Source organism: Tigriopus californicus, chromosome 6 (genome assembly GCF_007210705.1).
Source record: "Tigriopus californicus strain San Diego chromosome 6, Tcal_SD_v2.1, whole genome shotgun sequence".
NCBI lineage: Eukaryota > Metazoa > Arthropoda > Copepoda > Harpacticoida > Harpacticidae > Tigriopus > Tigriopus californicus.
Window position 1 is genome coordinate 15,036,122 of NC_081445.1, and position 26,912 is coordinate 15,063,033.

The window sequence follows — 26,912 nt, forward strand, 5'->3', positions numbered from 1 at the left end:
GAGTGGTAATTCGCCTAAAGTTTTATTGCATAAAGTTAAGTCTTAAGATGTTTGAAGCCAGTCGATCAAGAAATAACGTTTTTTTGTTTTTTTGTTTTGATTTTTTATGGAATTCCCAGTAGTTCAAGAGGGAAACACTAATCATTTTATTTCACTTTACATTAACCTTTGTCTGATCGACCAACGAATTAGAGTTGACGGATCAGGCTAGCCCTTGAATACAGTGTTGATCAGGAATTATAACCAGTCCAAGTCTGACTTCAAACCTGCTAGTCGATCGTCACCTACATACTCACTCTCTAAGCGCACGAATATTAGAGGGCAGCAAATTGAACAATGAAAGAGCCCGAGAAAGACGAGGTGTTTACTTCATTGTTCTAACTAGCCTGGATTCTCCAATGGGTGGAATTTCATTCCGTTCAAGTCCCTGGTACTCTCGGCAACCCAAGAATAGATTCGATCGAATTCCTCTACCAGACTAATGGAGTCTGGCGCATTCGTGCCATAAACTGGTTATTTTCTAGCGTTGTGCTTCAAACTGCCGAATTGGCATTTTCCATAAACGATTTCCGACAATAACATAAAGGTAGTCGAAAACGTTTCCACCGCGCTTCCTCAAAAGGGATCAACGTAAAAGTGTATATTTCCATAAGCTTCAAGGTAACACCCAAGATACTGAATCAATTACTAAGCATAAGCTATAATTTTTCTTTCGTCAGGTTCTTTTTTCGCTTTCCCATCAGGCCCTGGTGATGGTAGCTGTTCCTTCAAGTCCGGGTTCACCTTTCTGGGCAATGCCAGCCAACAGCTTCTTAATTTCAGCAATAGCTCGGCCGGGATTTAAGCCCTTGGGACAGGTCTTCGTGCAGTTCATGATGGTGTGGCATCTGAAAAATGGACATGAACCTTGTTAACAAGGCATTGCAAAGCACAAATGGGATTGAAAGGAAGTTTGAATACATTTTGACTAGGTTGGGTAGGGAGAAAAGCTCCGAGGTTGCGCTTTGAACTTTGTTCAGTAACCAAACCTCGTCAAATAAAATCAAGAATCTGACACTGACCTGTACACGGAGAAAGGATCCTTGAGCTTGTCTAATCTGGCCTCGGTCGTTTGGTCTCGAGAGTCAATAATCCACCGGTAGGCCTGCATCAAGACAGCGGGGCCCAAATAGCGGTCACCATTCCACCAATAGGAGGGACAAGAAGTCGAACAACAAGCGCACAGGATGCACTCATACAGGCCGTCCTACAATGCAAGCCAATACCAAATGATCCTTCACAATGACTTGAACGAGGAATCTTACCAGTTTGGCCCGATCTTCAGTGGATTGGAGGAGTTGCTTGTCGCCACCGCCCAAGGAACTTTCGTCTTTACGTTGGAGCCAAGGTTGAATGGAGCGGTATTGCTCATAGAAATGGTTCATGTCGGGCACCAAATCCTTGACCACGTACATATGAGGCAAGGGGTAGATTTTGGTGGTCTTGCCCGAGGTGTCGATCTTACTAAAACAAAAATACCCCCATCCACTTGATCAACCCGCCCGGTCAAGGTAGTTGGCACATTTATCCGCTTACCTGATACAGGCCAAGGTGTTGACGCCACCAATATTCATGGCGCACGATCCGCAGATTCCCTCTCGGCAAGAGCGGCGGAAGGTCAAGGACGGGTCCATCTCGTTCTTGATTTTGATGAGAGCGTCCAGGACCATGGGCCCGCAGGCATTCAAGTCCACCTCATAGTTCTGCATGGTGGGCTTATCTCCGGCCTTGTCAGGATTCCATCGATAGATGGAAAAGGTCTTGGTCTGAGCCGAGCGCAGACCTGTCGCTGAGGGCTCGCTCGAGCTACTAGCCTGAGCGGCGGGAGCGGCTGAGGAGCTGGAACCACTTTGGGTCAAAGTGCGGCTCTAGAAGAGCAAGACGGCAGGTTTTATGTGGGCAGAAATAACCTTGATGAGATATCTCCAAATTGGCATCAAAAATGATTTTGCTTGGTAAGAAATTGTAACAGTTCTGCTAAAAATAGATCACATTGAGCTTGTGAAGTGGAAATTTTTTTTATCTATGATTGGTCAATCGAAAAGACGCATGTCAAAATTAATTTAAAACTAATTAATTATAACACTAGCACTCCTAGTCAATGTATAGCGGCTTGAATTGATCCAAAAGTTGACTATTTGCTCTTAGTTCATTTATCCTTGGTTAATCAGTCTCCACCATACCAAACTGTCGTCATCATGGAATCACCCGTACCGTCTACATGAGGACGAAAAATGGTGATTCTGCTGTAGAACTTCTTATTGCCTTGAGGCTTTAGATTATTCTTGATTTTGAGAGTGCCAAATGAAAGAAAATAACTGAGAGCATTTACAAGTCCTCATCACTTTTGAGAGTGTAATCCCCACAAATTGACATTTTCAGGCGAGTCCAGGTGACAATTCCATTACTGAAGGACATTATGTTTATGCAATGTGACAAGCATTTCCCTTATGGATTGACGATGCCCACCTCTGCTTCCAAGATCCCTGCCTCCAACATTTTACAAGCAGAATGGACATCAAGCTGGATGTTTTACTCACTGAGATTTGCAGCCATGGCTGAACAGACGAACGCAGGAATTGGACACTTTTCACGCCAGACATCTCGTTGTGTTGTTGATGTAGGTTTCTGGGATCAAACCAGGTTACTTTCAGACCTCTTGCAATCTGAAGGCTGCGAGGATCACTTCAGTTGACTCTGAGCAAGTAGAACTCTGTCTGTATCTGTGGACGAGTAGTACTACACAATCCTTGGATAATCGCTGCCAAGTTACGTGGACACTCTTCACCAGCCAGCATCTACGTCTGCTTTGATTTGTTAAAATAGGGGCCTCGCCCAGGATCATAGATATCCAATGCCTACTCAAACACAAATAATGGGACATTGGCAACCTACGTATCATGATTTAGTCTGAAGTTGACTTTGGGAAATGATTAAATGATGCCATATTTATTCGGCCTAATGGAGCGAAAGTATGGCTGGTCGGTCACCCTGATCCGTCTTTAAATGGAGTCGGTGGTTAGGTAAGATTTAGGCTGAGCTAATGTTGACCATATTTCGGCAGTTCCGGCTGGACGAGCCAGGGGAATGTTATGAAACTTTCCGCCCGGCGAAGCGGGAAATTTAACTGACGATGTCATTATAAAACCGAATATGTTTACTGCGTCTCAAAGGACGTGCCTCGGAAGGAAAGGAAAGTGCCTAGACCCGTAATGAGTTTGGCTCGTTGGCGAGCTTTTTTGAAACTACTACTAGGAATGTGATACCAATTAGTTTAAAAGTGAATGGTCATAATCCGCCCATTTGTTATTGAACTCCATGATATTCATAGATCTCTACAGTTCCGACTTGTTGCTCAATTTGCTGGGCAAATCGTGTAGCTAATGCGAGCAAAAAGGTTGAGACCAACAATGGTTAAAGCACCTCACAACGTTGACTTCAGTTCAATATAGATCAGAATAACTTACTGAAGATGCGCCAAAACTTGTCAAGCTTGTAAAATGGCTTGTCTTGGATAACAAAACCGTATATACATTAATGTTTACATTTCTGTCTTTCTTCGTTTTAATCCTTTCCCTAATGTTAAATCCCACCTTTAGTGCGACATTTACTCATTATGGACATTAAGGAGTGCTTAAGCCCGTTGAAAAGGCGGGAAATGGATGGATTAAGTTTTCGTTTTTTGGGTGCTGGCAATTTTTTTAAAAAAGAAGTCCAGATCCGGGATTCATATACATGTTCAAAATTCAACCACTGTAATGCGCTGAACTCACTGTCGTTCTCTTCTAGTCTGGGACGAAATGGACCTGAGTGATTGAAGTACTGAAAGGTGGATCAACTAATCCATGCATACGCAATGAAGTAAAATAAATAAGTTTTTCCGCCTTGAAGTGCTGGGGATCACACTCCCAGTAGCGGTAAGGATGTCCGCCAAAAAAAGGACAAACATGAGACTAGAGGGCTTGTCAGAGAAAAGTCACTCCAACCCAGCCACTTGAGACTTCACTTTGAACACATTTTGGTAGTTGGGCAGCAGGGAATCGGGCTGATCGACTTCTCTTGCATTACTCAGTTTCAACCAAAGCAGACAAACGAGCCATGAACTCACTGGCTCCCTGAATTCGGAACTTGATTTTGAGAATCACGCAACTGAATGTGTTCAAAGCCGATCCCCATCGCACACACATCAGGCAGTCGCGAAGGAGCCAAAAAATCTGAGAAATATTTTGAGTGTCGTTTCTTATGACTAGCCCTCTACATGAGATCATTATGATGCAATGAAATTTGAGTTGTTTGGGCACAACCTCCTAGTGAGCATTGAGGTTCAGAGCTATGAGCTTTAAGTATGAGGAAATGGTTTGGAACCAGTTGTACGAAACAAACACGACAGACCTGGTCAACCTAGAGACCCTGGTCAGAGACGCGCGAGGTTTGACAAGTAGCTCCACTTCGAAAAAGTAATAAGCGATCAGATGAACTAAAAAGTTTCCCAACTGATTCCCTGTTGAGAAGGTTTCCAAACAAAGCCCATGTTCGTTGACAATTGGCAGCCAATCAGATTGCTCGAATTTGATGACGGATACTCAACTTCGCGGGTCTCTGCATTCAGGGCCCCTAGGCCAACCTAGAGGGGTCTAGGTCAACCTAAAAAGTATCCTCGAAAAATTGGCAGAGAAAGACAGCTCTGACAACTCTGTTATGTTATTTAGCCAGGGCGCCCAATGAAGGTTTCCGTTTCACCCGAAATTTGCCTAACATCTAAAAGCTTGATCTCCCTTGCCACCCCAACAATTAAACCATTCACCAATATATTAAAGGCGTCACGCACCCTGGACTTGATGCGACTGCAAACCATAAGTTATGTCTTTGCTGCGTTTAGGACAAGGCTGTTCCGATTGGCAAAGTGGGAAAAGGCCTCTCCGCCCGCTCATTCAGGAGGACTTGTACAACTGGCAACTGCCCAGATGGCAATGTCATCAGCATATCCAACGGTCTCGCCCCCACTGAGGCCAATATAATCAGGCATGTCGGCAACCAGGACCAAGTAAAGAAAGGATGGGGCCCAAGATTGAAGCCTGCCGTACCCCAAATTTCACATTTTTGAACCTGGACTTGGTGCCATTCCAGTCCACACACTGTCTTCCGTCAGACAAGTAAGATTGGAACCAGGTCAACGCTGAGCTCCCAATCTCAACAGCTTCAAGCTTAGGGAGGAGTTGGGCCTTTTCAACCGTGTCAAAAGCAGACGATATATCAAAGGCCACCACTCCAACGACGTCGCCTTCTTGTTTTCCCCTAATCCACTCAGTCTGAGCAGTAGCCGTGCAGTAGTTGCGGATCTACCAGGCCTAAATCCATATTGCCTACGTGGTAAGGCATTCACTTCTGCAAGATGTGTCTCCAAGTCATCCTTGACTATGGCCTCAAGTATCTTCGACATGGCGGGGAGAACGGAGATGGGTCGGTAAGAAAAGCAGGGTCGGCAGGGTTCTTTCCCTTGCCTTTGCGAATGGGGATATGGGGATTCAAGGACTAGCTCAGTCTGCCAACTCAAATTCGATGGTGGCCCAAGTATTATATAAAGATTGAAAGGTAATAAATAGACGAATTATAACCTTTCATTTTCATAGTACTGGGGATTACATTCCCTGTAGCGGTAAGAAAAGTCCGTGAAAAACCAAACCAAAAAAAAAATTGCTCTCGCCAAAAACCCAAAATATGAATGGAAACACGAAATATGCAATATATGCGAATGAACTCGTTTCATGACATGAAATAGATAATGCCATGTTTCAGCCTAACAAGAGATACTGACTTTATTACTAACGAGCTTCTGAAGCAGGGCAGTGAATATCTTGCAAGGATGGACTTTTAAATGGAGCCCTGAGGCACACCCGACTTGACATCATGTATGTCACTAAGGGAGGATAAGATATTGATCAACAATGAACAAAGGACAGATATGCCTCTGCCTTGCCCTTTCAAACAAAATGCTTGACCTAACTAAAAAAAAAATTAGATAGAAAATAATATGCCATGTTGGAGAATGGCGAATGATGTGGAAGGCTATATGATCTATTCATCCTCGTTTTGATGAGGCTCATTAACGATTTGCTGAGATTGCAAGTCATTGAAACTCGGGTTATACTTGGCATGTCTTGGTCATTCATTCAACGATTGAGTCAGATGTTCAATTCATTGGATTCAGTCAATCCGTTAAGTAAGGTGACATGGAGATGGTGGCGTGGATTGTTTTGATGATCGCTCAGAGCATCATCAGCGACCCCTCTATCGTTACTGACTTAAGGTAAGCCCCCATAGGGTTAAAGTTTTCGATCAATATAATACGAGTGTATTGTCGGAAAATCTAACTTCTGTCATTAATTGTATCTTCGTTGTAGTTGAATAAGTTTGCCGTCCCAAGAGCTGGTTTTTTGTTACCGAGCAGAAGTTTTAAGATCGAAAGAGGCAAAATTCCATTGTTTAAGAAAAGCGAATTCAATTTTAAAGTTCTTCTCTGCCTGGAGTGTCTTCTTTCAATGTGCAATTTCTTACTTACTAAGGGTGTGTCTGACTTTGGGCTCCAAGTCTACGAGTTTACTTCCGAAATTGAATCTATACCATAGAGCACTTGAACAAAATCCTTCGTCTGAGTTTATGCGATCAAAAAATATACTGCAACGTTCAAAACTTTAGCGTAAGATGCCACTGGAAAATATGCATACATCAGCTCTGTACATTCACTCTCTTCTATAACGTTAATTCTAAGCCAAAGCATCCAAGACCATATTCCAGTGGTTCATGGCCCATGGCACCGCCAAGAATTTTTTAAAATCTATTGATATCGATATATTTGTCGTCAGTTGGAGGCCAATTGTGTGTGAAAAAAGGATCATTCATTAAATTTGCGATAGTTTTGTTACGCTTGACTTACCGAATTTTCAAAACAACTTGAAAAATCATTGCTAATACAATTAAACCTCACCTAACATACCAAAGGGAAGCCTGCCTACCTTGGCCGTTTAGTCGCAAAATGGATCCAAAGCCGAAAGCAGTTTGAGAATTGCATTATAGTAATTTGATATTTTCAATATGCACAAAATATTAAAAAAGCTTCATTATTGATTTGCAATTATTGAGCTCAAAATAAACCCAAAATCAACTTCCTAGCACATAATATTGTGATTGAAATTGAAAATAGGAAATGTTCGCATAAACCCCCGATTTGATGTCCATCCTTTTGCTGGGCTGGCACCTTAGTTTGAACTCTCTTTCTCAGTTTGAAGGAACCTGTTGTGGCCGTGGAAGTTGATTGTGAAGTATGTCAAGAGAAGTGCCAGCAACTTTGGCGAGAGGAGAACCCGCAACAATACTGCAAACAAAGTTGCTCTTTTTGCCCGCTGTGTGCTTTGGTCGACGATCCTGACCTTTGTCAATACTGCAAAGATGGAATAACTGGCTGCGACAAAATCTGCTTCCATGGTATAGAAGTATGTGATCAATGTAAAGAGCAATGTTAATAAATGACCTTGTAACAAATAACCGTTGCTCATTGAGTGGTAAAAGTAATGTCCTTCTGAAGCACAACTACCTGCGGAAAGGTGAGTCAGTGATGCCAACCTTGGCAATGAATTGTGCAGAAATCTAATCAAGCAAAACTTTATTTTTCTACGCACTGTAGCTTTACCTGAAAGCAATTCGAGCTTCAGATCCCAATCACATTCCAATTTGGAGTAATATTAATGGTATGTTAATTGACCACGACCCCACGGGCATTTATGCATTATTCATTGGACTTGAGGCTGAATTTGACGTGGGGCAATTTTGATCCCACGGCGAAGGGCCTCACTTGGCACATATTGAGGGGGTCCATGGCGTAAAACAGGCAGAGGGTGTTTCTTCCATTTGATCTTTTTAAGTTTGTGTTCATTCCCCTCCTTGATCAGAATATGGGTGGGGGTTCCGGCAATCCAGTGCGTTAAGAGGTTGGGTCTATCCGGTACTGGAAATTGCGGTACTTCTCTTGCCTGAGGACTAGGTGCGGGTTGTCTCGGCCGATCAGCTGACTCCTCGTCTTCAAACTCACTGAGATCAGCAAAACCTGTTTCTGATAGGTCAAATTCGTTTGCAGAAGGTCCCAGATTAGCCAATTCCCTCAACTCTGGACCATCGGTGTAATCTGAATACTCGTCGTTAAACCCTACTTGCTCTTCGACTTGCTCCTCGTGGTAATCATAATTTGGTACATTGCCAGTGGGTGGCCGGGGACGTCGATTACGAATTAGGTGTGGGCCACGTTGTTTTTGTCGAAGTCGAATTTGGGCTTGACGAAGAACAATTGGTCGGCGGAGTTTGTGCCCGGCCAATCTGCCCTTAATTCGACTGCCTGGGTGTCGTGGTGGGGAGTGGTTGGGTAGACCTCTGAACTGAGGACTAAGGCCCTCTTGGGCTTGATAGCTGTTGGGTTTATTGTATAGCTTAGGGTCATCCAATAGACTCTCATCAAATTGAGGTCCATACAGGCTTAAATCATTACTCAAGTCTGCCTCATTACCGTGGAAATTCTCATTGTCAGTGTTTTCTGGGTCCTCTCCATTGGCGTAATCATTATTCAATCCAATTCCCGGAGGACTTGGATGTCTGTGGGATCCTGGCCCTGAATTTAGTTGTTCCCTGATTGCTTGGGGGAGTTGCTCAACGGGAAGAGAAATGGGTAAGGGATCGGGGTATGCTGGGTTCGGCCTGATGTTACCAAATCCTAGCTGCGTTACATCAAACAAGGGACGGGAGCGGAACTTGTTACCAATCTGTTGCTGGTTAAACCTCGGAATTGGGCCACTTGGTTGATTTCTGAATTGATAGTGATGGAATGGTCTCCGCCTTCGCACCCTTTGAAAGTCTCTGAATTGTCCTGGCCCTGGATGTCTACCTTGGTTGAAACCTTGCTTGATTTCAGGAACTGAGGGAGGAGTATCATAATCAAAATTGTCCTCATAATCCTGGGCGGCCTCGTCATGGGCTTTCTCATAGTAGTCTCCGTCATCAAACCCAGAATTTGGATCGGAATCTTCATATTCCGCGCCATTTGGCCCCTCTGGCCTCTCCTTGCCTTGGTGCCCATGTTGCCTGGGACCCAAATGTGTTACTCCGTTAAGCCCAAGGCCTGTCCCTGGGGCTCCTTGTATTATACTTGGAGGGAAAGGAGGGACTTGGTTTTGACTTTTCAAAATCGCTGCAATGCTGGTAGGATGTGGCGGAGAGGTTGGATTAAAGCTACCTTGGTAGTCCCCATCATATTGATTGTTCCCTCCATTGTATCCATGGTAGTCCTCCCCATAATCTCCGTTCCCACTACCGCTGCCTGCTGAGTGGCCCAATGGTCCTTCATCCGAAAAATCGGGAAACACATCCCCAAATAGATGGTTGGCATGACTAGAGGGTTGCGTTCCACCAGGATTCTTTTGGTTTTGTACGTCTTTGTCGTCGTAGTCCATGAAGTCTGGTTCTCCTACCCCAAAAGGCTTCTCTGTAACAGCGTGAAAATTTAGTGGACCAATGTCCCCTTCATCTTCAGATTGAGTGGGTCCAAACTGTGTGAAATCGCCGAGTTCCTGAGGCTGTTCTTGAGTAGGTCTGGTGTCCGCAAATTTAAAATCTCCAAATGCATCTTTAGGGCCTTGATCGTAGTCTTGTTCACTTCTAAATCTCCCTTCTTCATTGTGGCCTTCATCGAACTCATCATTCTCCTCATCTTCCTCTGAATAATCTGGTAGATCTTTAAAGTAATTTGGAACATATTGCGGCTCTTTGGTGGGTGACGGTGGGAATTCTAAATGAGGTCGACCTTTCCCACTAATTATATCATTTTCAGCCTGATCCAGGAAGTTCTTATGCTCTTGCTCTTGGGCTGAGTACGGGTCCGCTGTCTTCAGGTCATGAACGGTTATTAATGGAGTTGGAGAGCCATAAGTTTCCCGTCCATTGAGAGCCTCTCGGTACAACGGGGTTCCTGACGGCAGGTTCCTGGACTCTTGTGGCTCCACATAACCCGACGATGTGGTGCTTCGTATGTAAACGGGGATTGTTGTTGTGATAGTGGCGGTAGTGGCAGCAGTTGTGGTAGACCTGCTTCTTTCATGCCTCATAAATGGATTGAACTGGTCCCTTTCATCCCCAAACTTGGTACCCTTGAAAGGGGATGATATCACGAATCCCGTGCTCACATCATTTGTCTTCAGACTCTGGCGATGAATCATTTTTGGCTCAGAGTTGGATTCGTGGGGGTAGCGGGGTAGGAATACCATTGGTTGCGTGATGCGCACCATTTTAGGGGGTGACTGATAAGTGTTCCCTTGGTTGTTACTTGGCGACATGGGCGCTGTAACTTCGGTTCTAGGGGACGGTCTGAAAAAGACATTGCTTCAATACTTTCCTCATAAAGTTTTTGGTGTTTTGCTACCTAATTGCTGGCGTTGGTTCAGGGTAAGAGCTGGATGCAAAGTTTGACATGGCTTCATTGAATGACTTTGAGCTCTCGGAGGGACCTGGAATGGCAAGCAAATCTCTTGTTATTGCCTTGCAACTCATGTTCATATCTTTTCGAGGTCATATTAAGGCAGAGGATGGTGAAGTAGGGAAGCGTTTTTCTCGCAAATGCCACTCAACTTGCCGTTAAGAAAATCCAAGTTACTAGTTCTTCGACAACTAAGATGAAGCAGGCATCCAATTACGTCTATGTTGAAGCCTAATTGCCTTGTGACTTTGCTGGGAAATGGCCAATGCGTTTACTGCGTGGTCACTCCAAGGTGGTCGGATGGCGGACATTAACATTTTACTCCACCTTTAGCACTGAGCAACCATGATGCGGCAAATAAGTTGCTGTCCAGGTTCAAGTTCCCATGACACAATCCGTTACACAATCAATTCAATTCAATCCGGTGCCACAAAACTTGACCACATCGAAAGTTGGTGTTGTAGTAGTTGGATATACTGGATACACGTGAATGCATGAAAGAAGGAAGAATCCAAGCTGCTGACGGATTTCGACGGAAAGTGGTTTATTTGCGGTTTCCTATTTCAAATTAATTGCTTATGAAAACGGCGACAATGTTGAGAAATTATATTTGGAAGAATTTTACAAAAAGGAAACTGAAGAGACATCTTTGAGTTGTAGTATGCAATCTTCCAGAAATGGAAAATTTTACCAAGAGATGAAATTTCGAGGGCATATTGTAAAAGATATGATTTCTTCCAAATTGATATTTTCTAACATGTTATCTGTCACAATCATTGGATAGTTTTGAGTATTTAAGCCTTGATCTATTGTTCTTGAGGCACAGATAGGGTTGCAAAGTTGATTTTTCCCTTCCTTTTGCCAAATTTGGAAACTTTGTCCACTTATGATTGGAGACAATTATGTTTGAGAATTACCTTCAATTACTGCAATTTGCATTTACACACACAGGCGACATTGTTTGCCACGGTATTACCCTCGATTTTTGATTGAGCGAGAACCAAAGCATTTCTCAAATTGACCTCTAGGCCTTTATACTTCAATGGCCTTGGCTTACTGTATTGTCCGTATTTTCTATGAATTAATTCCATTAAAACATAGCTTAACAGTAATTTTTCTGGCACAGTATGTTTAGTACAAGAACAAATCGTTCAAGATCTAACAATACGCAATTAATAAGGCTCTTCAAAACAAACGAATGCATGTTTGCACTTCCTTCCAACCTTTTTATGTTATTTGCATTTTTCGTTTATTTGCCCCTTTTTCACCTTCTTAGCTCGAAAAGTCGATTTTTTTTCTTCACTGAATCCTTTCTTTTTTCTTTATAAGAATTTAAAGCAATGTTGGAAAACATATTTTTTTCTTTTGACAATTCCAGTACTTTTGTTTCTTTTTGTTTCCCATTCTCTTCTCGACTTTCAAGATCATGCCGCTTCAGCTTTCAAAACCAGATTTCAAGAAGTAACTTTGACTTGTTCAGTATATGGCCGAAATATCAAGCAGTAGGGAAATCTAAATCATCTTCAATGAAATGCTTACCTCTTAACTAAGCTCAATTGATTCATTTCTTAAACCTCAATGTTGTGTTATGTTCTGGGGCAAAATTGTTCGAAATTTCTCCTTGACACAGCGTATTAGTGCTCAAAACACGTATAAAGGGGTTAGTCACCTAGCATCCTATGTACGAGTACACCCTTTTGTGTTTTGACTGACAGTCACACTCTACTTACGAAATATGACCCTTTTTTGTTGTTCTTTTACATTTTTATCGCTCTTTTCTCGTTCATACCGTTAATGATGCTTGCCAAAAAAGTAGGTTCAGCTGAAATCCTCGGCCTTTTTGGGTTTTCTATTTTTTTAATTTTATTTTTTACTTGCATTTTAATGTGCATTTTTCCTATTTCCATTGTATTTCTTGAGCAATCAGAGTAATCACTCATTAACCAAGATAGTGAGATTTTCGAGTCAAAGAACAAGACAAAGGAGTTTTGTGTTTAAAAACATTGCATGCACAATTTCAAAGATCCTCCGTGATTGCAAATAAAAGTAAAATGAAATTGATTTCTCCTAAAATGTTTACAAAAGCAATTTTGACCAGAGATGATTTTAAGGCACGGCTAAGCAAGGTAAGCATCCCAAATACAATAAAGGTTCCCGATCAATTTGCTCATAGTTTTAGTTACTTTAAAAGTATATGCAAACAGCAAATGGGAGCCAAAAATGGAGAAAAAAAAATCATAGCACTGATGCACCACATTTTGCAAAAACGATTCCAAATTTCCGCCAAAATACGTTCAAGTCGAACCTCTGCCTGAAATGCTAAATGGGAAAAAAACGGAAATGCTAAAAAGGAAGAAAAAAATCCTTCGAGGGTGGTGGCTAAATGGCATTTTTTGGCAATGCCATTTGATGCACGATTCATTCAGGGCTTGAAATTGCACTCGCAGCTCAATCGAGAACGATCTTGTTTCGCTCACAATACGAGGAGTGCGTATCGTGACCAAGTTCAGGGAATGCTGATGCGAGAGAAAATTGGCCAAAAAAATCTCGTCTCCATCCAGCACTCTACCAACCAAGGTTAGACAATCATTCCGCAATTGTTGATCCGTGCAATGGAGTGTTTTTTTTTCCTGTTTGCCCGCAATGCAACTAACGCTAATGATCGAGGAGCAGCCAAAAGGTCACTCAGATTGGATGACAAGGTCAAGAAGAACCCAAACAAAGACTGACCTAAGCGATTTCCAGCTTGAGTGGATCGAACGGTTCTCTCACTAAAAGGCAGGGTTGGGAATCGCTTGAAGAAGTCAGGGATGAACCCTGGATCATCCTTGGGTTGATTGGGCGTGTCAGTCACTTGGATTCCTCGAGCACCGCCTCCGAAGCACAACAAAAGGCCCAATCCCAATGAAGCCCTGGGCAGGGCTGAGAACCTTGTCCTCATGTCACTGTTTTCTTTTCTGTATTGTCTTGATGTCGAAACTCCCTTGACTTGTCAGCTTTATTGTTGTCGCTCTTGATCTCACACTCTCAGATGTGAACAGGTGGGGCTTCGGTTTTAGACTGAACTTTCAATCCAGACCACAGTTTCAAGATCATTTCCATCATCATGATTATCGGCGTCATGAGCGTCATCCCAATCCAGTGAGAGGCTCACGTTCTCCTCCATCCTCCACAGCATCCCTGGATGGTGTGAGTAAGTGTGTGTGGAGGGTGAGTGAGTGGGTAAACGTTCTTCGATATAGTGTGCTTGACCATCGAGGTTGACGCTTTTCCAAGTTAGAAATCGCAAATGGCAATCGTGGACTACTGAGGACGGTAAGACTCGAGCAAAACCCTTCACCATCCCCATGGATTTTGACTAGCCACGCTAAGCAACGGGAATAGACGGATGGTAGGTATCCTTAGTCATGTTTGATGTGCTTGCTGAATCAAAAAGACATTAAAATCATGGATTGCTGAGGGTTAGTGAAGTTCGTGGTTTGGGCACAATGTAATTAGTAGTGCTGGGGCGAGTCCGGACTCGAGTCCGACTGCCCTCGAGTCTTTTACTCGATTTTTCGAAAAAAAAATATTTTTTAGAATTTCGCAAGACGAGTTTTCTTGCTAAGACTGACAAGTAAAAGACTCGAGTCCTCTGCCAGACTGGGCGAGTCAGGCCAAAAGTTAAACCAGTGCGACTAGTAATTAGTGCAAATGTGAAGTTTACGACAACGAGGGATATTTAACACTATCAACAAAATCAAGTTTATACATATGCACGTTTAAAAATGCCATCAGCGACGGGAGTTGACAAAGGATCTGTTCAATCTGGCCCATCCACTGTACTGCAATAACCAAGATTTTCATCATTTACCTTTATCTACCTGTCTTTGTACTATCTGTAACGTAACTCACCTCTTCCCTTTTTTCATGTGCACTGAACCAATTCTAGTCATCTCTGCTGTGATATCACTAGTCGAATGCTTTATCGTTTTTACCATTTTATTTTCTTCTTTCATTTATTTTCATCCATATTTATGTAAGTTATTTACATACACAATTTTATTATTTTGCGAGTTGACATGACCGAGAGTCGCAATGATTTTTTTTATTATAATGGAGTAAGCCCATGCAGGGAAATGGACGTTCTACAGGGTATGTTCTAACGAATTAGCCATATCTTTAGCAATGCAGATATATAAGTAAATGCAGTATCACTTTAGATAGTATTATTTTAGTTCAAGTGTAACAAAAGTACCTATATTTTATACATACTTTTTTATTTTAAAAAACAAAAATTTAAAAAACATTTTGAACCACAACAGTGCGTGCTCTTGGAATAGAATATTGAGTCAAGGATACCTTTAACAGTTAACAAGTTAGTTGAAGGTCTCTCTCATTGAGTTTATTCCTCAGGTCACCAAGTGTGAGAAAAAGGACGGATTTTTTTGGCGTTTGCTTTTTCACGGACATGTTCGAAATGTATCAAATTGTAAAATTATAACTAATTTTCACAATTGGTGGGCATCGCTAGCAATTTGAAACTGAACGCCTTTGGGAGAATTGCATCCTAAATAAGGCCGCTCGAATCGAGCAATTAAATGCAAATGCAATGAGACAAGATGAGAACAAATATTTTTGAATGAAGATGTGGGGGGACCCATAACCCCTCAAAAAGAACCCTACCCTTGTCAACTATTTGTCAACTATGTCCTCAATTCAGATGTCCACTTTAGAGGGATAGAACCATAAAGAATTGCTTAGCAATTAATCATAATACGTTCTGCCCAATTCGAGGTTTCACTCGGCATAGCTTCCATTTTATTTTTATTCCATTTTAGCTTTTGGCACTCTGGCGAGGTTCTAATTGAAGGATGTAAATCCGCCACGTTAAAGAAGTAGCCAAGTAGTCCAAGAAGGCTCATAGAATTGTACTTCTGACCAAGAAATCTTGTACGGATTCAGTCTTGAACGATGTACTATTTCAACCTTGTCGTAAACTGCAATAATAGGATAAACGCAACCCTAATCACTAGCCCTCTACTAATCACGGATGGCCAAAAAGAAAAACTCCAATGCTCCTAATTCATAAATATCAAATGATTGAAAATGGCAAATGAGTGTGAAACCTCCATGTACTCGTACATGCTTTGCGAAGGAAAAGAAATTAGCAATTTCAAAGAATCACGATGACTGGATGGAGTGGAATCCAGAGTATTATGCTTCGAACTCGTACTGCTTGGCTTCACATCCATCCGTGTTCCGTGTTTTTGATTGGGGTGACAAAATCAATCCAAAGCACACACTAAAAGACACATCAGAAGACTATCAAAGTCAGTCTCTATGGAGCCTGAAACGAATCTAATTATTGGTTCCATAGAACCATGATGCCTCTGATCGGTCGGAAAGAGAGAGACAGATAGAGAGAGATTCGTTCGTGTTCTTCAAGTCGAGCCTCACGCCATCCAAGGATTATTCTCCATGACAACCAAGAGGATCTCGGAGGAGTCTCGTGCCAACTCATCTGGTTCCCAGTTCCAATCCAGTCCTCTCGTTGCCATTTCAGGAGCTTCCAATGACATTCCTCACGGCGATTCCAGGTCTATTCATTTTGGTTATCCTTCATTGGGCACCCTTGACCGATCAATCCCAAGTCAACGATGTATCAGGTAAAAGCAAAAATGTCTGATTCTACGTAGATGACATTACCAGTGCTTCGTACACTAGCGTATATGCTTTTCATGGCTAGTTTTGTTTCTTTTTGATTGATTGATTAAAACCGAACAAGAACTTTGTCACTTGGGGGAGGGTCTTGCAGGTTTGTTGGTGGTTATTGAGAGTGATTATTTAGTAATCTTTTATATCCTGGGATCTTCTGGATATAGGTAAATAGGGAACCATTAAGCGAAAATGTCCAAGAGTCAGAACAGCGGATGTTTAATGATGAAGTGTGACCACAACTAATCATTTCGTTCAAGATGTGAATCCAAAATCATGTAGTGAAAATGTGAATGAAACACTTTAGATAATCGTTTGATGTTGAATTCGAGACCATTAATACATAATGATGGTTATAGACTCATTCGTTAAATCATACCTCAGGCTAAAGCTAGGCAAATCCTGGGATATAATTTCATATAGTGTTATACATACCCCCGTCTAATCTTACCATGTTGGGTGAAATTGGTGGACTACTCCTACGCATGGAAGACATCCAAGATTGGAATTATTATTTCAAGTCTTTCTCTTAACAATTTCTCATTTTTGACACATAACGAAAGAAGTGGTTAAAGCCTGAACACCGTCAAAAAAAGAAGGAAAGATTACATTCTGATATGCATCTGTTTGAGTCCATTTCAATTCAATATTGAACCTTTTCCTGTCAACTCAAATAAACGTGTTTTTACTTTATTCGAATTTCTCGGTTTTGTTGACAGATTCTTGCTTCGAGGAGGACATTTTTGCATTCCAGCCGCTCAAACCCCAAACGTCTTCATGGTTATATAAAAAATTTAGCAGCACCGAAAATGAGGCCTTGAGCTCCCAATGGAGTGGAGAGTGTACCTCAGGGTTTCAGCAATCTCCCATCGACATCCCAAGACAAGGTAACAACAAATTCGATTGACCACCACAGAACTTGCACATCTAATTGGGTTCAAAAATGTACTGGGATCCTTGATTGTCCGTGGGAAAACAAATTGAATTTGAACGGTCGCTGGGAAAACAAGACATCGATTAGTTGTGTTGCACTCCACCAAATTGTGTAGAGATCCATAAATCTCAAGAGCATTTTCACCCCGTCAACAAAGTTCAAGGTCTCTTCTGCAATCCTCCGTAGGAAATGTTTGGCAGGAGATGGATGGTTTATCATTTGACAACTACGCGTCTTCGCCGGTCGTGATGCGGCTGACCAACACGGGCCACGGGCTCCGCTTGGATTTAGGGCAATGTGATTGCGATAGCCGCATTCCCACCATTTCTGGCGCCCATCTCAACGGGACATTCCGCTTCTATCAAGCCCACTTCCATTGGGGAAGTTCGCGCAATCATGGCTCCGAACATTTGAAATCAGGTTGGCATGAATTGGCAAAAAATGTTTATAGAGCAAAAAACAGCCTCGGCGAGGCACGTCCTTGAATGCTGTAATATTCTATAGCAAGGAGACAAGGATGCAATCAGACAGAAAGTTCAAACTAAGGAAGAAAGGAGTATTTATGGCTATAAATTCCCAACCCCCGGCGATGCAGAATATAATATTTGATAAAAAGTAATTAACACTTCTTTCACTTCGATGGCATTTTGAACACGGAACGTTGATACACGATTTTTGTCACCATGTTTTAGGCTTTGTTCACATCCTGCAGAGGTACATTCGAATTTTAAAAAAAGATATTCCAAATTTAGTGGCATCCAATGGCAATACATTCTCGTACGGGGAAGCATATTAAGGAGACATTTTGGGCTGACACTCATAGATAAAAAAATATTTACCTCAGGATTCACCTACATAGTCACCAAACAGCTCTTTTGTCTTGATTTATGCTTAGGAACTAGTTTTCCCATGGAGGTCCAGCTGTTGCATTATAATGCCAAGTATGAGTCCATGAAGGCAGCCTTGGAATATCCGGATGGACTGGCCGGACTGGCCATCTTTTTCCAGGTGAAGCGACGACATCTTCCAATAACCATAAACCAATTAAATACTGATATAGAAATCCGGGTTTCGCAGATGTCATCGGATATCAATTACAAATTGGAGGATTTGGTGGATCAACTGCCAAACGTGAGCCATGTGGGCTCAAGTGTAATCCTGGATGAACCATTGCCCTTGTTTTATCTCCTACCCAAATATCACAGAGAATTTTTTAGGTAAGGAACGTGCACTTTTTTATCAGTATGTTTGAGCGTTCCAATTGTTTCAAACTTGTCTAGCTTGTCACACTAAATTGAAAAAAAAGTCCATCTGCGGTAGCTAGAGGTTTTGTTGGATCATATTCCCAAGTTGCGTGACTTTCCTCTCACACTCTCAGATATTCAGGATCTTTAACCAGTCCACCTTGCACCGAAAATGTTCAATGGACCATTCTCCGAGATCCCGTTCCCATTACCTTAAAGCAAATGAGCGGCTTTGACGCGATTTTTCGAGATTCGGAAAATCGGACCAAACTTAGCGACAACTTTCGGCCTATTCAAGATGTGAACAACCGGACCATCTATCAACGACTGGTTGTTTACAACCGGGGCTCATTGTTTCAAGTCCCATTGGAAGGATTGCTGATCACTATCTTGGTCATAATCCCGAATATTTTTGTCGTCAAATAAATGCCCTCGACCCAACTTTTCATTTGGTTTGTTTGATCACGCAAATGGCTTTGATGAGGGCAATAGTAGGATAGTCTTTAACACAGCTCGGAGCTATAGTATGTGAAAAACATTTCCAAGTTCATCGAAGAAAAATATCAATTTAAAACCAGAAATCTACAAACTACATACTCCATCGGGTTATTCAGCTTTCAAATGCAAATACAAAAACCTGGTGAAGAAAGCTCCTCAAGCCTTGTAATTTTTTTGTGCTGTTTTCCCACTCACTTTATGACCATATCCATAAGCGTCTAACTGTTTCTAAAACTGAACTGGGAGGGTCGAGACGACACAAGTAATCCCTCCGACTGTCTTAAATATTATTGTCGCATCCCTGATGTGGTCACCCTGTGAAAATAACAACAGTGGTTTTGAGTAATGAAGGGAAATCCAATGGGTTCAGAAAGCGTTCCTTAATCCTTTAACATCCTCTCCATCCCACTCTGGAATCCAGATGGAACAATTATCATTCTTTAGAGCGACAGATTGCTAGATTCACAGGCTTACATGATGATGATTGTTCCCTACTAGTACGATGTCTTCTCAACGAAAATTTCGGGTTAGGCTGCCGATCGTGGCGTTGTGTCCATCCACTTATTGTACTTTGAAAAATAAGAATATAAAAATCAATGGAATTTCACTCTTCAATATTATCAGAGCATTGTCAAGGGGTTGGATATGTGCACAAATCATATTTTTAAGAGTATTGGTAGCCATTTCACTTTAGAGCTGTAGTACTGAAATACGAGAACATTGAAAGAGAAGTTTAGGCAACCCCTCAGTGTTCTCTTCCCATCAACTTGATTGCATGATATATTGCATGAAGGTTTCGCGAACATGCCTCTTACTTAAACCTCATGAAAAGAAAATGACGTTCATCAAAAAGTTACATATTCCATCCTAGAAGACAATTCGTTTTCTGGAATGGAAGTTACTGGAAATCATTGGCAGTCATAATCGGAGATAAGCGTTGGAGTAGTTCTTAAACACCTCTGAGTGGGCTGATGGGAAAACGGTTTCTGTAAATATCTCAAGCAAGCAAGACCATTCATATCCTCTTGAAATGGTTCCCATTATCAAATGAGCTCAACATGAAAATGGAAAATCCCCACTACCAATTTGGGCGCCAACAGCACGGGGCCATGGATAAAAAAGATCAGTCTCCCACTAAGCCAACAAACGAACGAACAAGTTCTGTCTGACTCATCAATTGAGACTTTTGAACCTGAGGCTATCGGGCTCAATGGAGGGTAGATATGCATTGTACGCGTATGTACATCTGTGGCCGTATCTAAGCATACGTACAGTACATATGTATGTGGATGCTTTATGCACCTGGGTACGCACACTTTCGGAGAGCTTGCGGTCACAGACTTCGTTCAATCCAACTCATCAACCGACCAACCAACAACAACCAACAACAACCCGACAACCAGCATCCCAGTCGCAAGGTAAGTTGAATCACAAAAAATGCCCGCATTCGACATGGAAACCAGTTATTGTCCAATCTGACCTTGAATACTGACGCTAACTGTACCTGCTCTATTTCAGTACCTACAGTATGTACTAGTTAGGTCTCGGTCATTCTCCCGTCTTGACTGCTCTGAACTCGATCGGTCAAGTAGGGAGGAGTGGTTTTGGACCGACCAACTGGTATCGACATAAATGACAGATTGAAACATGTTACACAAAAACTTAACTTATAAGACAATGAGCAAATTGAGAGGTTCACCCGTCCATGGAATGAAATTTGCAGACATTTTTTTTTTGCTTTGGTATTAAAATGAAAAGTTATAACCCATTGGTATCGTGATCTCAAGATAAGAAGGGAGTCCAAGAACTGTGACCAAAAAGATGTTCTGGAGAGTTAGTTAGCTGGCCCCTTTGTCGGATTAATAGTAAAATAAAAGTATCCGGACTGCACTTCGATATTTGCCTCAAAATTATTGAGATTGGTTGTGACGAGCTTTGCAAACCAGAAGAAAGTGCAAAAAAAAACCCCTGAGAAATGATCAGTAAAATTTGACCGAGTTAAGAACATGCTTGCAATCCAAAATAACTAGTTTTCTACGATTAGGTTTGGTTGAATTCGAATTGAGCATACTTCATAAAACTGTGTAAAGGGAGGAAAATATGATTCTTTGCAATAAACATTCCGTGTCATCAAATTACTTGATCCCTCCAATTTGGACTAAAAGTCTAAATTCCAATATCAATCGGTTAGGCAAAATGAGTTATTGAAAAGAGTGATTTCATTTGACGTTACTATTTGCTCGCATTTCTACTGACAGCTATGGCATAGTATCATGTTCAGAATTTTGGTTGCTAAATTTGGCTCGTAATGGTTGCACGGAAAGCCAAGTTTGCTCTCAAACAATAGTTTTCCATTATAAATCGTTCAATGCTTACTACGAAACTCTCGGATCTCTCCAACCAGTTTGAAGGTGAGAGTGGATTTATTGGTCTTACTTATGCGTCAAGAAGCTCTAGACACGATCTACTTTTAAATCCACAAGCCCTCCCTCCATTTATCAAGGCCTATTCAAAATATTACAACTCAAACCTACAATTCAAAGCAATTATGACCTCTTGATGGAGTGTCTTAAGAGCCATTGGGCCTCGTCAAGTTCTGAGCAGATTCAGAATTTCCTACACGCCCTCAACTGAGTTGGGATGAGTAGAAGTACGAGTAGATAGGTACGAATGCACACTAGTACTACGTATTTGAACGGTGGTGGAACCTCCGGCCTGGGAAATAATGCCACAAAGTGCAACAAACAAAACATATCAGTCCACCACGCAAACCCACAAATCCCCAAATCCACCCCTGGCACCAATATTCCCGTTCTTTAGACCAGTACGTCCGTACGAGTCTCAGTTTGGTTGCTGTTGGTGATGTCTCGTTGGAGTGCCAAAAAATGGAAGATCGTCCAGTTGCGTTTTTTTGAGCGACTCCAGGTGTGGGCTCCCAAAAATACGCAGGAACTCAATTACATGACATTGACGTACTAACGCGTATCCCATGTGTTTTAACACGACCATCCAACGCCCTTTTTCCGAGAAGTACTACAACTGTTGATATGCGGTTGACTCCGATTTCTTTTCCGGACTGAAAATGAGCCCCTTCCAGATTTGGCCAAGGGACAGGATGAGTGGTATGTATGGCATGCTCAATTGATTAATTCTTTCAAAAAGGTGTTTGTAACGAAAAGTGAACCCTCAACGGATTATTATAAAAACATGATTTACGTACATCTTTTCGGTATTTCCAACACACAAGGAAAATGCCCAAAGATCACCGAAATTCCTCCACTGACATAATTACTTGGTAAATGATTTTTTTTTCAACCAACACGATTATCATCGCAAAAAGAAATACACTAAAATATTGACACTATTCAACACCAAAATGTGCAAAAAAATCTCCGCAATTTTTTTCAATTACAACCAGGGTTATTGCAATAAACATGACCAAAGCTATACTACAAATGCCTCTGAAACTATTCTTTAGTGTTAAAGGCATGCACACTCTCATATCTCATATTGGTATTTTTGGATATTTGGATATTGCGCCTGATTTCAAAATGAAAGGCTAAAAATTGTCTCATATACATTGTGCAAAAATTCTTGCTAAAATGATATTTTTTTTTGTTTCGACTAAATGAATCATAAATTCCATACGTTCACAGTACCTTTTAAGTCAAGATGAGAAACAACCAACCATCAGTTTGTGGTGACCTGAATTGATATGAGCCATGATTTGGATAACTCGATTTCTGATCCTGAAACAACAATTCGTTTTAATCTCAGCCCATCACATCAAATCGCCCACTTCTTAGCTATAGTTTTCGATTCTTTGATGTATTATGCCAACTATTATTTCCTTCCATGATTTGTGTGAGGTGGTGATGTGATTATCTTGAAACATCAAGTTCTGAGATCCGTTAACCACGGTTCAAGGAATCCTCCAATTATGGCTCCAAATACACACTGGGAAAAGAGGTCCAGGTCAATTCGGCGATTGGTTGGGAAATCCGGTATGCCTCATGTGGTTGTGACCAATTCTACAGAAAAGGAACTAGCAAACCAGTTCTCAGAAAAAAGTCAATATGACGAATGTCCCAATCGAACTTTTATCCAGGCGGCGGCTGGAAGTGAATCAATCCGGAATTAATGATTGCGGAGGTTGTATTTGTTGAATATACGTACACCTGATATTGTAGGCAAATAAAGGAGCCCTATTGATTAGTGGGAGTTGGGTGACGTCAAACTTGGTTGGTTTGTTGGCCATGGTCAAACAGGAAGGTGAATGCCAATTCAATAAATACCGGATGAACCGCGTGCCTGTTTCTCATCTCAAATTTTGGCACATCGTTGACATCCTCCGCTAGAAATGAGCTCATCTTAGTGGTGATCAAGATGGATTACCAACATGACTTCACCATCCCAAAACGACGGGGAGAGGCATTGATTTATCATCGTCGGGGTCACAATGTAGATAAACCCTCGGCAGACAACCCAAGACACAGTTAGCCAAAAATTCGGAGACTTGATGAGGAAGGTGCATTGGCCACCACCAACTTCGTCAATAGCTACCAGATTCACATGGTGCTCTGTTACTCACTACCGACATCCAGAGGCATGTGTGTACAGTAGTGGCTAGTAGGTGGATAAGTGAGTGAGTTAGCTCGTTAGTTATTGACTCGCGGGTTGCCACCCCGACCAACCAACCAACCAACCAACCAACCACCAACATTAACAACCAACGACCAACGATCAACGGCGACTTCGACACTGACTTTAACTTCGACTCCGACTTCGACTGGAATGGCCGAATAAATAAGCAGAGGTGCCAAGAGAGCTCGAATCGAGTTCTTTCGCCCATCCTTTTGCCATTGGCCATGAAATATGAGAGAGCACTTCGTTCATCGACCGACCCACCGACAACCCACCACCGACCGACCACCGACCCACCAAATATCTATCTATTCGTCCAAGAAGCAAGTAAGCAACACACGGATCAACAAGCCAGATCCGACGGCACAAACCAACGTTAGACAGAGTACCGTAGCACCTTGAGTTAGTCACCATAATCATTTTGGGGCCTGAGGAGGTGCGAGAAGTTCAGAAGTGTGCGGGTGTATATTGTGTTGTGCTCATCATGAAGTTTGTCCAAGTCCAATGTAGTATCATCCTTTGGATTTCGCTGATCCTCGCCTCATGCCAATCCCAGGATGTCACGACCAACGCTCCAGAAGAGATCGTTGAGATCACCACCAATGGCGAGATCAACGTGAAATTACCCTCTTTGACGATTCAGACTAGTTCCATTCGTGTGGTGGATGATGTCAACGTCCTGCAAGTGAATGGCATTGGTTCCGTGCAAGAGGTTCAACTGGAGTCCGAGACCACTGAAACTCCAGAAGACTTGGCCTCGACTACTGAAGGTCTTGAGATCGAAGAGACGACAATCTTGGAAAGCTCGACTTCTGAGGCGTCAGCTCTTGCGACCGATGAGGAAGAGACTATCAGAGTCTCCGACATTGCCCCTGAAGGTGTTTTGACGACTCTAGCCCCATCCGTTCCTGAGATAACTTCTTTGGAAAATGTGGACCCGGTCGCTACTGAAAAGAATGCTCATGTTGATGAGGAAGAAGAGCTTGCCACTACTGTGGAGCCTTTGTTTAATGGTGACTCCACTACAATCGAAGCCGATGAAGGCACCACCTCGACTCCTGTACAAATAAACGCTCATTTAAACGACACAGCCAACACGGCCCACTCATCTACACAGACTGAGATCGTAGAAGATGAGTCTCTCGAAGAGGCTGTTCCTGAAGGCGAACCGATTGAGGATGAAGTCAGTGAATCCATTGAAGAGCCGTCAAATGACCTCGAGAGCGATGACTCAACCTCGAATGAGGAAGACACCATCCCCGAGAATCTTAGACCCAAATTCCCTGCAGCCCAACCCAGAGCCATTGGAAAGATTGTGCCATCTGTTCAAGACTTTGCCGAAAGGGTTAGGAATGGCAAGCAATTGCAGGAAGATGGTACGACCATTCAACCCGAAATTGACGCTACTACCACTAGCACGGTTGCTGATCAGGAGCTGGTTGTAATCACGGAGCAACCTGCAGAAATTGAAATTGAGGCCACTACCTCGGACCCTGTTGTCATTCAGGAGGAGCTAGAAGATGTAACTCTATCCTCTGCCTCCAACGACGAGGAGATCGAAGTTACCCCCTCAAATTCCGAATCCTCCATTGAGGAGACCGAAGAAGTAACTCAATCATCCAGTGATGCCAATGACCAGGAGGTCGAGGTAACCACAATCAGTATTGAACAATCCATTGGGGAGATCGAAGAAGTGACTCAAACCCTCAATGGCGTCACTGACGAGGAGCTTGAGGTTACCACAACCAATTCTGAACTATCCATTGAGGAGAGCGAAGAAATCAGTGTCAACTCCGACTCTCCGATTGAGTTGACTGATGAGGTACTCCCTAGTACTGATGCCAGTATTGAGGAGCCAGAGGTCACAACCACCACCTCTGAAGCCCTTATGGAGCTCACCCAAGCCACAACTTTCAGAGCTCTTGTTGACCAAGAGGTGGAGATTCCTGACTTAGTAGAGGAAGGTGAAGAAGTTTCCACCGAGGTAAGCGATGCCAGTGAACCCATCAATGACGAACCAACCATCCCCGATGCTCAGCCAATCGTGATCGAAGAGGAGGAAGAGGAGGAAGAGCCCTCCAACCCTAGCCCTATCGAAGAGAATCTTCGTCCTCGGATCACCTCTCAACCCGCTATGATTCAATTCTTCACGGTGGGAGAGCCATTCGTCCTGATCTGCGAGGCCGAATCTCAAACCGGAGATGAGGTCAAGTACTCGTGGACTCGCAATGGACACTTTCTCAGAGAAAACGACCCGGTCAACCAGATCTACCGGGAGAGTCTCACCAATGGCAATCTTCTGTTCATTTCGCCCAAGATCCGAGACGTGGGCACTTATCAATGTGTGGCTGAGACGTTGGCGGGCAAGTCCTTCTCTCAAGCATCCTTGCTGATGGTTCAACGAGAAGCTGAGGCCATAGCGTCCCGATTAGTGGATAACAATGAGGTGGTCTTGGTGGACACTCGGGAGCCGCGCCAAGAGCGCGTGTTTGTGGTCATGCCGGAGGAGGAATAACAACGATGATATTGGTTCGAATCCAAATGGGCCATATTTGATCATATACTTCGTATGAGAACTATGTTGCCATGTTTTCTGGGCATTACTCGCGTTTTAATGAGATGTGGGAAAGTCTCAAAATGAAGCTGTGACGTTGAAAAACGCAGCCACTTTTTATTCAATGCATTTTCCACAACCAGTTGGTCATATTTATACAGAGATTCCTTATCCTGAAATACACGATGACTCAAGAGGATCTTAAAGCTTCAAAAAGTAAGGCTAGGGACGTGAATCCTCGAAGCAGGGACCGTTCCCATTTTCGCAGGCCGACAAAGCACATTTTTTATCTCACATCCTTTTTTTGCGGACTTCCTTACTGCTACTGGGAATGGAATTCCCAGCAGTTGAAGACGAGAAAGAAATTTTACTTCATTTTTATTTTCATGTATTACTTGATCGACCAACAAAGCACAGTTGGCGGATCTGGCTAGCCCTTGAATGTTGAGTTGGTTAAGTATTTTGATCAAAAATTTGACTTAGAGGATGCTACTGGATCAACACTTACGTATTCCCCAAGAATGTTTGAGGGCAGCAAATTGAACAATCAAGGAGCTCGAGAAAAAAGAGAGTTGGACTTCATTGATCTAACTTCATTCATAGCAATTTTTAGCGAATTTATACGCTCGACCTAAAATTAGATACAGTAAATCGAGGCTTCCATACGCGTACCGAATTTTTGCACTCAACTATGAGTAAAATGAGGGTGATAGTTGATCCCTTATTTTCAGCCAAGATTTTTAACTATGATTTGTTGTCTACAAACAAGTCAGTCATTGAAAGTTACAT

General features: G+C 42.5%; 4 protein-coding genes and 1 long non-coding RNA gene across 5 annotated transcripts; 3 read left to right on the forward strand and 2 right to left on the reverse strand.

Annotated features, from left to right (window-relative positions):
• Window positions 1-625: 625 nt before the first annotated feature.
• Window positions 626-2,778, reverse strand: LOC131881741 (uncharacterized). The gene is made up of 5 exons (XM_059228690.1): window positions 2,580-2,778; window positions 1,576-1,907; window positions 1,305-1,503; window positions 1,062-1,246; window positions 626-887 (listed from the first exon to the last, which is right to left on the reverse strand). The coding sequence occupies exons 1-5, from the start codon at window positions 2,640-2,642 to the stop codon at window positions 740-742; spliced, it is 927 nt and encodes a 308-aa protein (XP_059084673.1). The 5' UTR covers window positions 2,643-2,778; the 3' UTR covers window positions 626-739.
• Window positions 2,779-6,158: 3,380 nt separating this feature from the next.
• On the forward strand, window positions 6,159-7,581 carry LOC131882331 (uncharacterized). Its single transcript, XR_009373478.1, has 2 exons — window positions 6,159-6,346; window positions 7,319-7,581. It is a non-coding gene; the product is annotated as an uncharacterized LOC131882331 (long non-coding RNA).
• A 103-nt stretch (window positions 7,582-7,684) lies between these two features.
• LOC131882329 (uncharacterized) lies at window positions 7,685-13,508 on the reverse strand. Its single transcript, XM_059229443.1, has 3 exons — window positions 13,283-13,508; window positions 10,499-10,583; window positions 7,685-10,443 (listed from the first exon to the last, which is right to left on the reverse strand). The coding sequence occupies exons 1-3, from the start codon at window positions 13,491-13,493 to the stop codon at window positions 7,827-7,829; spliced, it is 2,913 nt and encodes a 970-aa protein (XP_059085426.1). The 5' UTR covers window positions 13,494-13,508; the 3' UTR covers window positions 7,685-7,826.
• Window positions 13,509-13,652: 144 nt separating this feature from the next.
• Window positions 13,653-18,867, forward strand: LOC131882330 (carbonic anhydrase-like). The gene is made up of 8 exons (XM_059229444.1): window positions 13,653-13,762; window positions 13,833-13,943; window positions 16,098-16,200; window positions 16,969-17,136; window positions 17,370-17,603; window positions 18,079-18,191; window positions 18,261-18,400; window positions 18,562-18,867. Exons 2-8 carry the CDS (start codon window positions 13,941-13,943, stop codon window positions 18,851-18,853), a joined length of 1,053 nt encoding a protein of 350 aa, XP_059085427.1. The 5' UTR covers window positions 13,653-13,762; window positions 13,833-13,940; the 3' UTR covers window positions 18,854-18,867.
• Window positions 18,868-23,106: 4,239 nt separating this feature from the next.
• On the forward strand, window positions 23,107-26,322 carry LOC131882541 (zonadhesin-like). The gene has a single exon (XM_059229716.1). It carries the CDS (start codon window positions 24,054-24,056, stop codon window positions 26,082-26,084), a length of 2,031 nt encoding a protein of 676 aa, XP_059085699.1. The 5' UTR covers window positions 23,107-24,053; the 3' UTR covers window positions 26,085-26,322.
• Window positions 26,323-26,912: the final 590 nt, after the last annotated feature.

Excerpts from the sequence above, each read along its gene's own strand:
- LOC131881741 (XM_059228690.1), bottom strand. The coding sequence starts at position 2,642 with ATGTCTGGCGTGAAAAGTGTCCAATTCCTGCGTTCGTCTGTTCAGCCA. Across the intron at positions 1,504-1,575 it reads AACACCTTGGCCTGTATCAG|TAAGATCGACACCTCGGGCA; the intron begins GTAAGCGGATAA and ends TTTTTGTTTTAG. Across the intron at positions 888-1,061 it reads GATCCTTTCTCCGTGTACAG|ATGCCACACCATCATGAACT; the intron begins GTCAGTGTCAGA and ends TCCATTTTTCAG.
- LOC131882329 (XM_059229443.1), bottom strand. The coding sequence starts at position 13,493 with ATGAGGACAAGGTTCTCAGCCCTGCCCAGGGCTTCATTGGGATTGGGC. Across the intron at positions 10,584-13,282 it reads TCAAGCTGGAAATCGCTTAG|GTCCCTCCGAGAGCTCAAAG; the intron begins GTCAGTCTTTGT and ends TTGCCATTCCAG. Across the intron at positions 10,444-10,498 it reads GAACCAACGCCAGCAATTAG|ACCGTCCCCTAGAACCGAAG; the intron begins GTAGCAAAACAC and ends TGTCTTTTTCAG.
- LOC131882330 (XM_059229444.1), top strand. Across the intron at positions 16,201-16,968 it reads CCAAGTCAACGATGTATCAG|ATTCTTGCTTCGAGGAGGAC; the intron begins GTAAAAGCAAAA and ends TTTTGTTGACAG. Across the intron at positions 18,401-18,561 it reads TATCACAGAGAATTTTTTAG|ATATTCAGGATCTTTAACCA; the intron begins GTAAGGAACGTG and ends TCACACTCTCAG.
- LOC131882541 (XM_059229716.1), top strand. The coding sequence starts at position 24,054 with ATGAAGTTTGTCCAAGTCCAATGTAGTATCATCCTTTGGATTTCGCTG.